Here is a 16,440-nt window from a genome sequence, read left to right on the forward strand (position 1 = left end):
GAAATATAAATGGCAAAAAAACCATGAAAAGATGTTCAACATCACTAATGATTAGGGAAATGCAAATTAAAACTACAATGAGATATTATTTCACATCTATTAGATATGGCCATTATTAAAAAGACATAAAACTCAAAGTGTTGGAGAGGATGTGGAGAGATAGGAACACTTACCCACTGCTGGTGGAATGTAGAATGGTACAGCCACTGTGGAGGACTTTTGGCAATTTCCTAAGGAAATTGAATATCAACTTGCCCTGGGACCCAGCCATACCATTACTAGGTATATACTCAGAAAAACTGAGGTCAGTGACGCAAACAGGTATCTGCACAATGGCATTCACAACAGCGTTATTCATGATTGCCAAAAGATAGAAATGACCCAACCCAGGTGTCCATTCACCAATGAATGGATAAACAAATAGTGGTGTACACACAGGATGGACTACTATGCAGCAATAAGAAGAAATGAAGTCGTGAGGCAGCATATGACAACAAGGATGACCTGGGAGGACATTATGTCAAGTGAAGCAAGCCAGACACAAAAGAACAAATACTGTATGATTGCCCTATTATGAAGTAAATACATTGTATAAATTCATGAAGTTAATAATCAGAATATAGGTCACCAAAAAGAATGAAGGTAGAGAATGGAAAGCTGTGGGCAATCTGTGCATAATTGTTTAAAAACGTTGTAAATCTTTGGAAGTTAATAGAAATGGTGAAAGCACATCATAGCGTTTGTAACTAGTAGAGCTATTATATGGGTATGATATTTTTGAAAGGGAAAGTTATGTATACTACTAGAAGGAAAGCTAAAAAATGTAACATGGGACTGTATAATACAGTAAAAACTCATGTGAAATACAAATATGGGTGTTATTGTACATACAATATTGTTTTTACAAAATATAAATACAAATTTTTAAAATGCTAAAAAAGAGAGAGAGAATGACAATTAAAGGTAATACGTGATCCTGGACTGGATCTAATAATGGAGCAGAAAATGCCCAAAAGAACATTACTAGAATAACTGAAAAAAATTGGAAAATAGACTTTATGTTTTTTATTAATATTAAATTTCTTGAACTGGATAACTGTACTTAATGTGGTTATATAGTCAGTGTTATTGTTCTGAGGAAATATACATGGAAGTATTAAGTGTTCAGTGAACAGGATGTATTCAACTACTCACAAATGCTTAGAAAATAGATACACAGATGATAGAAAGATGATAGACAGATGATAGATGGATAGAAAGAGAGACAATATAACAAATATGTCAAAATGTTAAAGGTTAGTCAATTTTGTTATCAGAGTAGCAGCTCTATTGGAATTCTATGTATTGGTTTTGTATCATTTTTGCAACTCTCCTGTATGTTTGAAATTGTTTGAAAATTTAAATTTAAAGAAAAAAAGATCATTACATTACATGTGAAGAAATATATCATTTGAAAGTAGACTGAGAGTAATTAAAGATGTATATTATAAACTTTAGGATGATCACTAAAAGTTGTTTAAATTATAAATAAAAAACCAAGAGTGGAGATGAAGTAGACCACAAAAAAAAAACCAGCCACTTAATCTAAAAGAAGGCAGGAAAAGGAGGAGGAAGAAACAAAGCACAGATGGAATAAATATATAATTAACAGGATGGCAGATTTTAATCCAACCATATAATGATTACATTACATATAAATAAAAATAATCTAAACACATCACTTAAAAGGCAGAGATTGTCAGATTAGATTAAAAAAAAAACAAAGACCCAACTATATGCTGTTTAAATAAAGCCAACTTTAAATATAAAGACATAAATAGATTAAAAGTAAAAAGACGAAAGAAAATATACCTTGCAAACATAATCAAAAGAAAACTGAAGTGGCTATATAAATATCAGGCAAAATGGGTTGCAGAACAAGAAATATTATGAGGGATAAAGAGGCGCATTTCATAATGATAAAGGGGCCAATTCAACAAGAAGCCTTAACCCTAAATGGGGCCACACTGAACACCAGAGCTTCAAAATACGTAACTTTCCTAAAACAGTCATTCTTGACTTACAAATGCAAACCTCTCTTCCAGGTAGATATGGAATCACTGCCTGATGAGAGTAACTGAATAGTCCCCTATAAAGACCGACTCTAATCCCTTCTCTATCAGCACGCATCGAACCTGGAGACCCATCAGGTAATGCCAACACTAGTCACCAGAATACCCACTGCATAAAAGTCTCTTCACATCCCACCTCCTCTAGGGCAGCCCAGGGTATATGAAGCACTGCACAAACCTAAGGGGGACGTGTTGGGTTGATGTGTTCTCAGGTCAGCCAAGTGGTGCAATATTTGGGGTGAGTCATGGAATATAGGTTCTTTGCATCAATCAAGTCTCCAGAGATTTCACAAGAGTGGGAGCATTACAAACCAGTATCCTGGACCAACATCAGCTGAGGTGTGGTCATGATGCTCCAGCCAGAGGTCCAACGGAACACAATGTTGGTTCTGTGCCTCCCAACTCACACTGCAGCTCCTCACGCTGCAGAACCAAGAGCTGGCTTTGTCCTCGAGGTTTCTGGGCTGCTCAGATACTAAGCCCCCGGTGCTTACAAAGCTTCAGGAATCTCCTAATTCAAGTCCTCTGAGTGAAAGTAGTGATTTACTTTTGAAAAATCTACTTGGAATCCCACTACTCTGAAACCTAAATTGAAAATTAAGTCCACAAACAGTTTATCTTCCCCTTGTGCTCATATTTAAGACCACAAAATACAGAATTATGACTACTATGAAACTTTTTGTTATGCTTTCTTAATTCTTCTTTTATTTTATGAAAATATAATTTATTTAATACATAAAGTCATTTGTTATAGACTAAAAACAAAAATTCCATTAGTTGGGAATCAGAAAAATATCAGGTTTATAAAAGCATGAATATTAATGTCAAAAATCTCGCTTTAAGGGAAGCAGCTATGGCTGAATCAGTTGGGCTCCTGTCTATCATACAGGAGGCCCTGAGTTTGCATCTGGGGCCTCCTTGTGCAGGCAGGCTCACCTGCACACTGCGGAAAGCTGCCAACCTGAGCACAGCAGAGTGCTGCCGGGTCTGCAAAGTGCCACGGAGAGCCGACTCAGCAAGGTGATGCAACAAAAAGAGAGACAAGGAAAAAACAACACAGAAGAGTGCACAGCAAATGGACATAGAGAGCAGACAGCAAGCCACAAGGAGGGGAGGGGAAATAAATAAAAATGCATACAAGGGAAGTGGACTTGGCTTAATGGATAGAGCATCCACCTACCACATGGGAGGTCCACAGTTCAAACCCTGGGCCCCCTTGACCTGTGTAGAGCTGGCCCATGTGCAGTGCTGATGTGCATAAGGAGTGCCCTGCCACACAGGGGTGTCCCCCGTGTAGGGGAGCCCCACGTGCAAGGAGTGTGCCCCATAAAGAGAGCTGCCCAGTGCAAAAGAAAGTTCAGCCTGCCCAGGAATGGCGCTGCACACACAGAGAGCTGACACAACAAGATGACACAACAAAAGAGATACAGATTCCAAGGCCACTGACAAGAATAGAAGCAGACACAGAAGAACACACAGTGAATGAACACAGAGAGCAGACAACTGGGGCAAGGCAGGGCAGGGAGCAGCAGGGTGGAGGGGAGAGAAATAAAAAATAAATCTTAAAAAAAAACGCATACAGACACAGAAGAACACACAGCAGATGGACACAGAGAACAGATAGCATGCAAAAAGCTGTGAGGGGAGGGCTAAGAAATAAAAAATTAAAATTAAAAATCTCATTTTAAAATGTTAGATACTGGGGAATGGATGTAGCTCTAATGGTTGAACGTCTGCTTCCTATATACAAGATCCTGGTTCAATCCCTGGTACCTGCTAAAAACAAACATACATACATACATATAGTGCCTTTTCCCTAGGAAATAAAGTCACGAGTCATGGCTAGTCCAATAATCAATAAAAATTTTTAACTACATTTTTATACCTCTCTATCTCTAAATCAAATCACTTTAATTCGACAGGAACTCACTCAGATAAAGCAATGAACAAAGTCAATCAGGCAAATAAAAAATGCCTTAAGGAACTCTATTTGCTCTCTAAAGAGCTCTGCCAGTAACTTGGAGGAAAATAGTTGGCTAAATGGGAACTCATTAACTATAGCTCACATGCTAGAAACAAGATACAGATGACCAATATGCCAAACAGTCTTACTTCATGAATAAAAGAGGCTTTTTGCTCTGTTTTGTCCTGTTCACATGTCCAAGCATGGACTCACATCACACAACAAACCGGTGTGGCCAGGCTGAATGTCTTTCAGGCCACTATGGAGGGTATTAATTCCGGATGAACAAAACTGGTCTGGAATGTGAAAGGGGATATTTTTCTCACCCCTAAGACTATATGAAGGGATAACAGCCTACACAATATTCGAGTCTGCAAGACACTTAAGAGACCAAGATAACTAAACAAAACACGCTAATAAGAAAACTCTATAGATGTGATGCTAAAAGTAGCAGTAGGAACTAAGGCATCTGAGAGAAACAGCTCCAACTTCTTTTTCAGAAAACAAGTCTCACTTATTTTGAACCAATCATGCTTCTGCCTTGGCCAGTGGTCTCCAAAGTGGGCTTTGTGTCTTTCAAGAGGGGCGAGGTCACTCAGATGAAACACTGAGATGGGGAATGAGAATATTAAAAAATTTTTAATCTAAAAGCTTTGTATTAAGATTGATCCTTGGTTGTAAGGGAAGCAGTCTAGAAGAGCATAAAAGCAGCCTCGGGAGCCAGGCTACCTGGGTCTGTGTTCTGGCTGTACCCCTTAAACACCCTGACCTTATTTCCACACGCCTGTATTACCTCGACTTCATAGGGTTCTCAGGAACAAATGGGCTAATGGTCATAAAGCAATTCGGCCAGTGCCTGGTGCCCCGTAATCCCTGTGTACACACTCCCTGTCCTCAGGATGTCAGATGCCCACATGCCACAGTCATGCCCTAACGGAATCCAAAGGCCGAGTGGGAGCTCCGCTATGTGGAAGGGTTTGCCGGTTCATTCACTTTCAGAGAACCGTGGAGGGTGTCACAGTGTCCAAGGGTCTGATTATACTAATTTTTAGACTATATATTCTTCCTTGAAGTAAACTGACTCACAAAATGAGTTAACTTTTTAAGTGGCTTAAAAAGATTTGGGCAAAACAAAACACAGATTGCAAAATCTTGCAGCAAGAGGATAACAGGGTGGCCGTATACCTTGTATACCACCCTTGGTAAAAGTTCTGTTCTGTCACATTGTGAAGTAAAGACAAGCCTGTCTAATCCAGGGGTCCTTAACTAGAGGGTCTGTGGAAAGACTGTAGGGGGTCCATGAGCTTGAACTGAAAAAAATCAATTTATTGTCTTTATTTTCTCTGACCTCTGATTTTGAGTGTCATGAAACAACCTGCTGCTCCATTCTGAGAAGGGGCCCCTGGTTTTCACCCGACTGGGACAGGGGTCCACGGAACAGAAAAGGTGAAGAATCCCCGGCCTAATTAGACAAAAAGAAAACAGCCAAAATTTTTAAATTGTTAAGACAACTAAGGAATATGCATTTATACCTACTCTCATTAATTCTCAGCTTCACCTCAAGTGCATATTTTGCTTTGAGATACAGCATCCATAACCCCTTATCTGAAACCCTTGAGGCAGAAGTGTTCAGAATTTAAAAATTTTCAGACTTTTAAAAGTTATTACAGTGCCTGTGCTATATACTACCATTCCCCCAGTGAAATCTCAGGCATATGCCCATAATCAAACAAATTAACCTTACCACAGAGAAAAATATGAATATTCACACTAAGGAGGATAAACACCATAAAGTCATTTTTGTAACATTTATTATATATTTGATATAAATTATTATTTACCTATCTTAAGGTCCTAAGACATATTTAGAATAAGAAAAAATACATAAACCAAGTCATTCCATTAAAAAAAAAAGGAATTGAGCGAGTGAGTGACACACAAGTGAACTCACAATCATGGTGAGCTCAGGGAGGTGCCTGAACGGTGCCATTTGGCAAGAGCCTTTACTGCTCAGAGCTGTCTATTTCAATGGCAGGTGAAAAGAAGGGAAGGCAGCTGGGTCATAAATTTATATACTGAAAACACGGGAGGGCACCGAGGTTCCTGTCTCTAGTGTAAGTTTCATTCATTGGCCAAACAGAGGCAAAGCCAATGTGTGTCTGTGAAAGCCAGGGTGAGCTTTGGGCACCTGCAGGTTCCTACTTACTCTTTCAGTCCTGCCGTCTGGCTTGTGTCCCGCTGCTGCTGCATGGGTAGCCCCTGACCACCTGGGCAAAATGCAGAGTAACCCCCACTCTGTCCCTTTCTGGAGTCTAACCCCTGCTGTGGCCATGGAAGCTGCTCTGAAAAAAATCCAGCCATCAGACATGCATGGGAAGAGTCTGTGGGAAGTCCAGCAGCTTTGGGTGGACTCCTGCCCCCAAATGCCTTGAATCTAATGGCCTAAATGTCTGTACTTCCCTTGGTTTTTTTCCATTAAATTCAGCCTATTAAAATTTTTCCCCCTTAACAAGGATCTACTTTTAAAAAGATGAGCCTATCTTGGATGATCAGATTAGTGCAAACACTTTTTCTACTAATACCTAGCTGAGACCAACTGCACCCCAGTTCAACTTTTCAATTCAATAGGCAAGTTTTGAGCACCTGCAAATGTGCCAGGCATACTATGTCAGACAAATAAAGGCCATTAATGGCTTCACAGCAACACGAGTCAGGGTTGCCACCAAATGCGCTCCCCCAATCTGCAGGAGAGAGGTGCTCGGGGAGAAGATGGTAAGCAGTTACGCAAGTGAGAAGTGCCTTGAAAAAGGAAATGAAGGATGCTCTGCCGGCTGAGGGCAAGGAAATTCAACCCATCAGAGGCCGAGGAAAGTTACCCACATGGAGACGAGTTAATGCTGAGTGAGGGAGGGAGGACAGCGTCCCAGCCTAGGCCGCGAGGACGCCTGGGAGGTGGGCAGTTAACCACGGAGGCCCTGGCTCAGGGACAGGCTGTGGACTCACATCCTCACATCACATGAGTTGGCTGCGAGCATTGTAAACAGTCCCTCTGGCTGCAGTGAGAGAACCAAGTGGACAGAGGGGACCAGTTAGGGATCCGCTGCCAGAGTCCAGGCAAGGGATGACGGAGGCTTAAACCAAGGGGTGCCAGCAAAAGAGAAAAATGTAGAGACCCTGACACCAGGAGACATAATCTACAGGAAGCAGTGGTTTATTTCTACAGGAGGGGAAGGAGAGAGGAGGAGGAGATTCCGGTTTGAGCAAATGGGATGAGTGGTGGGGTCATAAACTGAGGAGCAGGATTAGGGGACACGGTGAGGAGGCTCAGGCCAGGCATGTTGCTTGTGAGGTGCCTGGGAGACATCTGAGGGGCGCAGCTGCGTAAGAGCTCGTGGGTGCAGGTAAGGGCTATGGACGGACGTCGACCTGGGGTCAGCAGCATCAAGAGAGTAACTGGGGCCAGGAGTGTAGACGGGATGACGACTGTGACAGACTGAGGGAGGGAGGGCCCCGTGCCCTCAAAGCTAAGCCATCCTGTAGCTGGAAACCCATCGTGGGTGGGGCCTTTTGAGTAGCTCACCCCGCTGAGGGCCTCTGATTAGACTGCATGGCCACGGTGGGTCTTAATCCTCTCACTGGAGTCTTTTATAAACAAGGAATAAAAAAGTCACAGACAGAAGAACAGCAGCAGACACAGGTGCCTCCAGAAGTTAAAACCAGTTAGCCCTGGAGAAAGAAAAGCCACGGGCAGAGCAGGCCCCAGGTGGGGCAGAGAGGCTGGGATGAGAGGAGGCCACACCGACTTGTCACCCACAGTGGCAGCTCAGAAGAAAGCATCCTGGTGGCACCTTGAGGTGGACACCCTCATGGCCTCAGAACTGTGAGCTTTTAACCAAATGCATTCCCCGTCCTAAAAGCCAACCCAATTCGGGCATACTGCTCCCAGCAGCGTTTAGCAAACAGAACAGCTGCCAAGCATGGGAAGTGTGGTACAGGACACAGGAGAGCCCAACACTTCCGGGATGGGACCAGGGACCACAGAGAGAAGGTCAGGGGTGGAGGCAAACAAGGCAGGTGCGGTTCTGCAGAAGCAAGAGGTGGCTGTGTCTGGAGACCACGGCCAGGGAAGACCAGGACTGCAGAGTGTGGCTGTGGGGACCTGGAAGGCACCGGCAGATGCCTTGGTGGGAATCTGTTCAGGGGAGGGATAGGAGGCAGAGTGGGTTTGGAATGGGTCGAGAGGGGAATGTGAGATGAGGTGAAACTCCAAGTGTAAGAAACTTTCAAAACACTGGAAAGACAGAGTGATTTGTGGGGGAGAACGTGGAGGGGGGGAAGGAGAGCTGCTGTTTTGTTTTTAGATAAGAGAAATAAAAACACTTCCATGCTACTTGGGAATTGCACTGAAGGTGGTTACCTAAGTGAAAATCCTTGTTCTTAGGAAATATACATGGAACTATTAAGTGTTCAATGAGCATGATGTATACAAACTATTCTTAAATGTGTATAAAATTAAGAGATACACAGAAGGATAGAGTGATCCAGCAAAATGTGGCAAGGCATTAAGAACTGGTGGATCTGAGACCTGGACGGGAATCTGGTAGAGTTCTTTGTATGGAGTTGTGTTATTTTTGCAAATGTACTGTAAATTTGAAATTATTTCCAAATAAAAAGTTGGGGGAAACAAACCACTTCAATGCTGATAGGAACAATCCAAAGTAGGAGGGAGAGAGAAGGCAGAGGGGGCTAACGATTAAGAGAAGAGCCCAAAAATGAGAGGGGCCAGCCCTAAATAGGAGGAACAACACCTCCTCCTCATGACAGGGGAGGAGGAGGAAAGTCCCATGCCTGTGGAGCTGCAATATTTTGGCAGGAGGGTGAGTGAGGGAATGCGCACCAGATGGCTTCCAGGAGGTGAGGCCAACTCAAGAGTTTAACAGGAGGCTGCTGGAAGTGGACTTGGCCCAGTGGTTAGGGCGTCCGCCTACCACATGGGAGGTCTGTGGTTCAAACCCCGGCCTCCTTGACCCGTGTGGAGCTGGCCCATGTGCAGTGCTGATGCACGCAAGGAGTGCCCTGCCACGCAGGGGTGTCTCCTGCCTAGGGGAGCCCCACGTGCAAGGAGTGCGCCCCGTAAGGAGAGCCGCCCAGCGCGAAAGAAAGCGCAGCCTGCCCAGGAATGGTGCTGCACACACGGAGAGCTCACACAACAAGATGATGCAGCAACAACAGAAAAGAGACAAAGATTCCTGGTGCCACTGACAAGGATAGAAGCAGACACAGAAGAACACATAGTGAATGGACACAGACAGCAGACAACTGGGGCGGGGGTGGGGGGGAAGGGGAGAGAAATAAGTGGAAATAAAAAAAAACAGGAGGCCTGGAGTGAAGTCTGCAGGAGCCGTTGTGCAGAGGGGGAGCACAGGCCGGCCGGGACCCCGCGTTAGGCTGAGCTGAGCGTGGAGGCATGAGGCAGCCAGACTGCACCCCCTGCCTGGGGGGACCTTCTCCAGCAACCTCAGCGGCCTGGGTGGAACAGGCAGGGGATGGATGGCTGGACTCATGCAGAGCTGGGGGCATCAGCAGCACGACAGGGTGACGCAGTTTAGGATCTTGGTAGGAGAGTGAGTAGAGGGCCTGGGTGGAATGGGCAGGGGATGGATGGCTGGACTCATGCAGAGCTGGGGGCATCAGCAGCATGACAGGGTGACGCAGTTTAGGATCTTGGTAGGAGAGTGGGTAGAGGGACAGGCTGAGGGATCTAAGCCAAATAGAGAGGAAAGTGCAGGTTGTCAGATGACGGATGGACAGAGGGTTGAGGGGGTACGTTTGGAGCAGATATCACATGGAGTTACAGACAAAGATAGCCAGAGGCTCGGGGCAGTAAGGGGGCACTGGGCTCGGGGAGGCTGAGGAAAGCAGCATGTCTGGGAACCAGAAAATCTCAGCTAAATTAGACCACTTGCCAAGACCAGGCTTGCACCCAGGAAATGGAAAAGAAAGGCACTTCTTTGTGATTCAGTAGGGCATGCACACACAGAATCTGGAGAAGTTTTAGTTAAATTGCTTTGAAGTCTCACTAAAGAGGCTCAATTCCTGTAATGAATGACTGAGGAGGGAAGAGACGTGCTTGGCCAGAGGAAGCCAGAAGTTACAAAATCCAAGGAGGCGAAGCTTCCCTGTGGGATTTAGCTTCGACATCCAATCATTCCTGCCACAGACTTGCCATATGATGTAATATATATGTTTTTAATCTAATGTAACAATAGTTAACTTTTACCAGGTACTTCCAATATACCAGGCACTGTGCTAAGAACTTTACAGTCTATCTGACTCAATCCCTACAATTCTCTGTACTTTTATTATCTCCATTTTACTGATGGGTAAACTGAGAACCAGAGACATTAAGTGGCAAGTACAGTCTCTGCCAGGACTCTGAATTTTTACATCAAGATGATAACCAAGACATTACGAAGAGTGAACCACACAAAAAATAATACAGTTCAAGAGAAAATTACGTTCATCTAAATTCTGAATCTTTTTGATATGACACCAATTTGATATTAAAAAAACACAGCAACTCTCAATACCAACCTATATTTCTCTGAATGAGCATGCACTCTTTCTCCTTTGCAGAAAAATGGCTTCGGCTTGAAATGCTGAAGTCAAAGCAATATTTATTCTTCCCCACGTCAAAGAGCGTGCAGTTAAAGATGGCAGTCCTCTCTCCCGGCCTCAGGCTGCTCTCCGCCAGCCACATGGGCTTCTCCCCAGGACGCCGCGGCGCCTCCTTGAAGACAGCCACCGCTCCCTGCACAGCGACGCACGGGGGTGGCACCACCTCCACCTCCACCGCAGACTCACACCAGAGCTCCCGCGCCGTCACCAGCCGGTACCCGAACTTCTGGGACAGGTCGATGGGGCCCGCAGCGGTAATGACCGAGCCGCGGCCCAGGAGCCGGAGCACCACGGTGACCGAGGCTGCCGGGCCCACCGGGGCACAGGCGACCTCCACCCACTGGCTCTGAGCGAGCGCTGTCCTCTGGCTGCGCCTCGTCTCCAGCGGCCGGCCCTGCTGAGCGCTCGCCCCAGGAAGGCTGCCGCGGACGGTGACGTCCACCTCGACGCTGGGACTGTCCCCGGGGAACGGGCACAGCGGCTGCGGCGTAAAAAGCCCCACCCGCAAGGCGCCTCCCGCGGCCTGGGATGTCCGGTTCAGGTCCACGTGAAAGACGGGCCACTCCACCTGGAGAAAGGCGCTTTTCTCCCCCCAGGGTGCAGGGGGGCGGCTGGCCATGGCGTCTGGGGACATGGTGAACCAGTAGTCCCCGGCCTCCTTGAAGTGGAAGCACTCAAACTCGAGTGTCCCCTGCGCCTGGCTGGTCAGGAGGTGCTTGGTGGCGACAGTCCGGTTGGTGCTGGCCTCCACCAGCAGGACGGAGACGTTCCGCAGTGTCCCGTTCACCCCGTCGACGTACTGGAAGGCCACGGACACCGAGCTGTTGCTGAGCGCGACATGGCCTGGCTCTCCCAGGAGGAGGTACTCGGCGTCTCCGAGAACTGAAACGAGATGGTCAGACCTGGTGTTGAGAAACGAGGAGTCGAACAGTGCCATCGGATAACACCGACGAAGACAGCGTTTCAGACACGAGAGAAGGTGGAGCTGAGCTCAGGCTCATGTAAGATGGTGGTGAGGGCGGACCTGGGAGCTGGGCCCTGCACTGTCCCCATTTAAAGGGAAGGGTTCCTCCATCTTCACCTCTAGAGCTCATGTTTAAAATAATTCATTGTAAACACTCGGGGTTCAAAAGAATCAGAATAACAGCTGACACTTCTCAAGACAAAAATCCCACCCCTCACATTTCTCATTTGAATCAGGTTCTAGTCCTTAGGTCTTTGAGGAAAATGGACATACAGGGAAATGAGAGAAAGCTTGATTCAAGCAACACAATGCACACTTCTCTAGATCACTTAAAAGGTGAGGTGCGACATTTACTTCAAAGCTTTTATTGTCTGATACTCAAGACAAATACTTGGGAATTTTTACATGCAAAGGAACCAGTGCCCCTTGGTTCGTACAGGGCGGCAATTTGTAGACAGGTAAGCAATGTTGGCACTTCATTCTAACAGGCCAGCCGAGGGCTGGAGTGGGCTCTCAGAGACTGACCGGCTCTAAAATAACTAGTTTTGTTCTTGGAAGTTTTAGCCTCGCAAGTATCAGTCCACTGGGATAAATCATATCTTTTTAAAAAGATACCCACCAGAACAGCTGAAGTGAAAAGTGGAAAGAACACAACACACACAAGAATGCTTGTTTCTGCTTTGAACCCTATCCAAAGACACAGCCAAAGAGACAGAATTTGGCACTGTAGTCATCGGCCAGCCCACGGCTGATGTAAGAAACAGCTCTGGATTTAAAGCACTGCAGTGGGAGTGAGGCATTTTATCTTACTTTTTAAAAAGAGCTACAACATTTAAAATGACACCTCAATCACTCATGCTGAACCCCCGAAGCTCCTTAAGAGCGCCCGCGGTCGCCAGGAGCATGGCTCTATTTTGATGTTGTTCTTAAGCAGGCACCAGGGATTGAAGCTGGAACCTCAGACACAGGCAGGCGCTCCACACTGAGCTGCACCTGCTCCCAGGCCGCAGGTGAAACGGCACTGCCCACAGACCCGCCCCTGCCGCCTTCATGAAGGGTCGTCAGCATGGGTACATGTAGAAGGCTCACACTTACGTTCCTTCCGTACCTGCATTAGGTGCGCCACACTCACCGTACTCACAGAGGACCACCAAGAGGAAGTTTGAAAAGTCTTTCAACGTCTGTTTCATTCTGATCAGCGAAATCCCAGGTCTTTGGTCTCCTCATGTCCTTTCTCACATCCAAATCACGAATGTTTTTCAGGAACACCTGAAATTAGGAACCTCAGGTAAGGACGGCTCTGTCCCATGGGAGTCACAGACTAGGAATCATGACAGGACAAAACCGTTTGAAGGAGGTCAGCTTCCTAGGGTATACCGACAGGAAAATGGGAAAGAAACAAACTCTCCCCGGGGAAATAACCTGCAGCCACGGACGACCCCGCACTGCATTACAGCTCACCTGGTAAGGTCACCCGGTGTACTCAGCACCCAAAGACGACCTGTGCACAACACCACGTCTCTTACCTTTCATGCACATCCTTAAGTGTAGAGTTTGCTATTTGTGTCACGTCTGGATAATGTATTTTCACATTGTTTATCTGATGAATTTACAAAATTCGGCCAAACTTCCGGGTGGCGCTGTGCTGGGTAGGCCCTGCTTCTACAACTGAGTTTTCCAAACGTTCTCTTGCAAAACCGATGTGCTGCCCAGACTGCGCCATCGCGCGTGTCTAGGCGCCGCCTCCAACGCACCCAGCCATTTAAAGGAAAGGCCAGCTTAGCACTGCACCGCGGGGTGAACCAGGGGCCCTGCTGCCCCTTCTCTCCAGGGCCAGCTGAAGAGAAAACACATCAGTCACAACCGTCCCCCAGTACCTGCTGCTGCTGACGGCTGAGGAGATGGGCTCCAGGCAGCAGTCTTCCCGAGCCCCTTGGCGGGCAGGAGAGGCTGGGGCGGGCGGTTCAGTTACTGTGAGCAGAGGCTCCTGCTCTGTATTACACACACGCAGACTAGACAAGACGCAAGGACATTTAAGGGGCAGTTTCCTCACACTCAAGTCGTGTAGACTTGGGGCTACCAAACAGTTTACTTAATGTTTACATTCCCCGACTGTCCCCCACTGTCCAGAAGTTATATAGTTTAATACGCAAGTAGAGTGTTTTCCAAATAAATGTATGCCACATCCTCTCAGATAACAGAAAGGAGGAAAGGAGGGCTGACTGAAATAATCCAAAATTCAATGAAAAGGAAACTGGTGTGTTCCCATCAGCTTTCTTTCAGTACGAGTTGATTGAACAAAGGAAATACTGCGCTTCCTCAAAGGGAAGCAGAGATTTGAAGTGGAATTACGCTGATCATTAGCGCAGCTTTCACCCCACCCCCAACAACAACAAAAATTCCATTTGCTGGAAGGGGCTGTGAAGCTGAGGGAACCCTTCAAGGGGCCACAGAGAGGGAAAGCTCTTCAAAGGCGTCTGGTGAGACCCTGGCACAAGGGGCTCTTACCTCTCGGGCACGGGTGGGGCTTTAGGGCTGTTAAAATGCTTCTTTACAGCCACTGATACTCGGCCACCGAAATAGGGAGACAAGAGGCCCCCTAGATCCCAAAGGGTGGGCTTGCTTCTCCCGACTTCCTTGCTCCCTCATGATAGCCACTTTTCAAAGAAGTCCCTAATCACAACTGATTGCGTGATCATCACACATTTTTCTTCCTCATGAAAATGAACGCAGAATTGTGTGATGATCTATATTTAGGATATTTTATAAGCTAAATGGAAATGTAATTATGAAACAAACCAGGATGCCACCTATAAATTATAATATGGATTTTTTTAACGTTTTCAGGCTTTCAAAGTTAAATGCAGACGTTTTACTAGTTTAACCCTGAATTTTAAGAAGTTAGAGCACCCCTCAGAACGGGATGGAATGCTGGGTAAATAACATTAGTTCGTTGCTTTTTTTTTTTAAGAAGAGGTCATACCTCTTCGATTTTTTTTTAAACCTTGCTTACTTATTTGCTTCCCAAACGTTGGGCCCAATACCACAACAGGCCGTTTATGTTTGGCTTGAGAATCATTTTAAGAAAACAAGAGCTTAGGTATACTTTGTGCACATTTTAAAATACTCATATATAGCATTCATATACATAAAAACATTTATAGAAAAATTCTAAACGCATCAGTTGGGGGGCGGAGAGTTGGGAAAATTCTTGACGGCCAAGGGCATCGCGCCAAGCTCATAACCCTAATTTTGACGGAAACCAGCTAAAATAGATGCTTCTACAACCCCCGGAGTGTCTTCACAGAAGCAGAAAAAGAAGAACGTGTTGCGGTCATGTCCGTGGGATCAACAGCTAGTCAGGAATAAAGGGGAAATCCTAACCCACGCACCGCTGCTCGTGGGCGCACACGCCGGCATTTGGAGGCGGCCGCTGGCGCGCAGGCGAGGCCGGGAGAGCGCGGCGCCCGCGCCCGGCACCCGGGCAGGCCGCAGTCAAGTTCAGGCTCGGAGCGGGCCCGCCCGCGTCGTCAGCGAGAGCAACGCAAACAGGGGCCGTTCCCAAATGCCTACACGCTGCTCGCACACACCCCCCAAAAAGGAGGTTAGTCTTAGAAAGAAGCAAACCCCCGAAACGCAGAGCAACCCCAGACGCGACTTGTCCAGGGTCCCAGGATCCTGCCCGCGCCCGGCTCGGGACGGCCGGGTCCCCCCAGCCCCGCGCGCGGGAGGCGGCGCCGAGCAGGTCGGCCCTCGGCGGAGGAGAGCCCCGCGACTCGTCCAGGGCGCCCGGGGCGCCGCCGGGGCGCGCTCCCGGCTCGGTGCCTCGGGCTGCGGGGCCCACAGCGCCGCCGAGCCCCGCCCGCGCCCGCCGCGGGCTTCTCCTTACCTCGGTGTGCCGGGCGCCGGCGCCGCGCGCGGAGGGCGAGTCTGGGGGGCGGGCAGGCCCAGCATCCCGCGGCGCCCGACGGCGCCCCGAGCCCCGCCTCGCACCCCGCCCCCCAGCTGGCCCGGCCCGCCCCGACGGCGCGGGGAGGGCGGCACGGAGGACGGGGGCGCCCGGGGCGAGGTCCGCCGCCTGCCCCCCACCCCGGGAGCGCATCCTCTGCTCCCGCCCGCAGCGCGCCCGGCGCTGGACAGGAAGCCCGGCGGGGAGCCGGAGCGGCCGTCCAGGGCCCAGCTGGGAGGGGGCGCAGCCCCGGCAAGCGCGTGCTGCCCCCACCCCAACACACCCCCCTGCCAGGCTGGTGCCGGGCTTTCCCGAGGCCTCGTATGCAAGCACTTGTCTCCATGTCATTCTTCTTAGAGGGCGATCACAAAAATAAGTCTTTGAAATGGCATAATGTGTAGGCTTTCCCCAAAAAACTTGGTTTCCCAAATGTCATTTAAGAGTTTCAAACGAAAACAGGTAAAGTTCACCCTCATTTTTCTTCCCCTGGAACCGGAATAGATATTTAATTTAAATTAAAAATAACTAGACATTTTAAGAACTCTAGTCTGCATGTTTTAAGGTTGACTTTTAAAAGAATACAAGAGGATAGAGGTCCATCTTGTTTAACAGCTGCACGCACTTGTTTTTGGGTACACTAATGTGTGATAAAATTTGTTTTCTTTTCCACAAAATATAACATTAAACAGACAAAACTATTTTGCTGTGCTGGAAATCAAAGCGCAGTGGGGCGCCTGGGGAGATGTGATTGGAAGAAGCCCAGTGGAACTTTCTG

General features: G+C 47.5%; 1 protein-coding gene across 8 annotated transcripts in view; it reads right to left on the bottom strand.

The window, feature by feature from the left end:
• The window catches only part of THSD1 (thrombospondin type 1 domain containing 1), a 62,711-nt gene extending 47,011 nt beyond the window's left edge, over positions 1-15,700 (bottom strand). For 4 of the 8 annotated variants that reach the window (XR_011645866.1, XR_011645865.1, XM_071208310.1 and 1 more), the window contains exons 1-3: positions 15,606-15,681; positions 12,825-12,985; positions 10,669-11,634 (exon numbers count right to left, since the gene is read on the bottom strand). Coding sequence is in view for 5 of the 8 variants with exons in the window: in XM_071208310.1 (XP_071064411.1) it covers positions 10,669-11,634; positions 12,825-12,906 (1,048 nt within the window). In the remaining 3 variants the exon portion in view is untranslated. Of the gene's footprint in view, positions 1-10,668; positions 11,635-12,824; positions 12,986-13,593; positions 14,625-15,605 lie in introns of those variants that run through there. The other 4 variants (XM_058276746.1, XM_058276743.1, XR_009180732.1 and 1 more) reach the window with 3 other exon arrangements.
• Positions 15,701-16,440: the final 740 nt, after the last annotated feature.

This window comes from Dasypus novemcinctus, chromosome 15, assembly GCF_030445035.2.
Source record: "Dasypus novemcinctus isolate mDasNov1 chromosome 15, mDasNov1.1.hap2, whole genome shotgun sequence".
Lineage (NCBI taxonomy): Eukaryota > Metazoa > Chordata > Mammalia > Cingulata > Dasypodidae > Dasypus > Dasypus novemcinctus.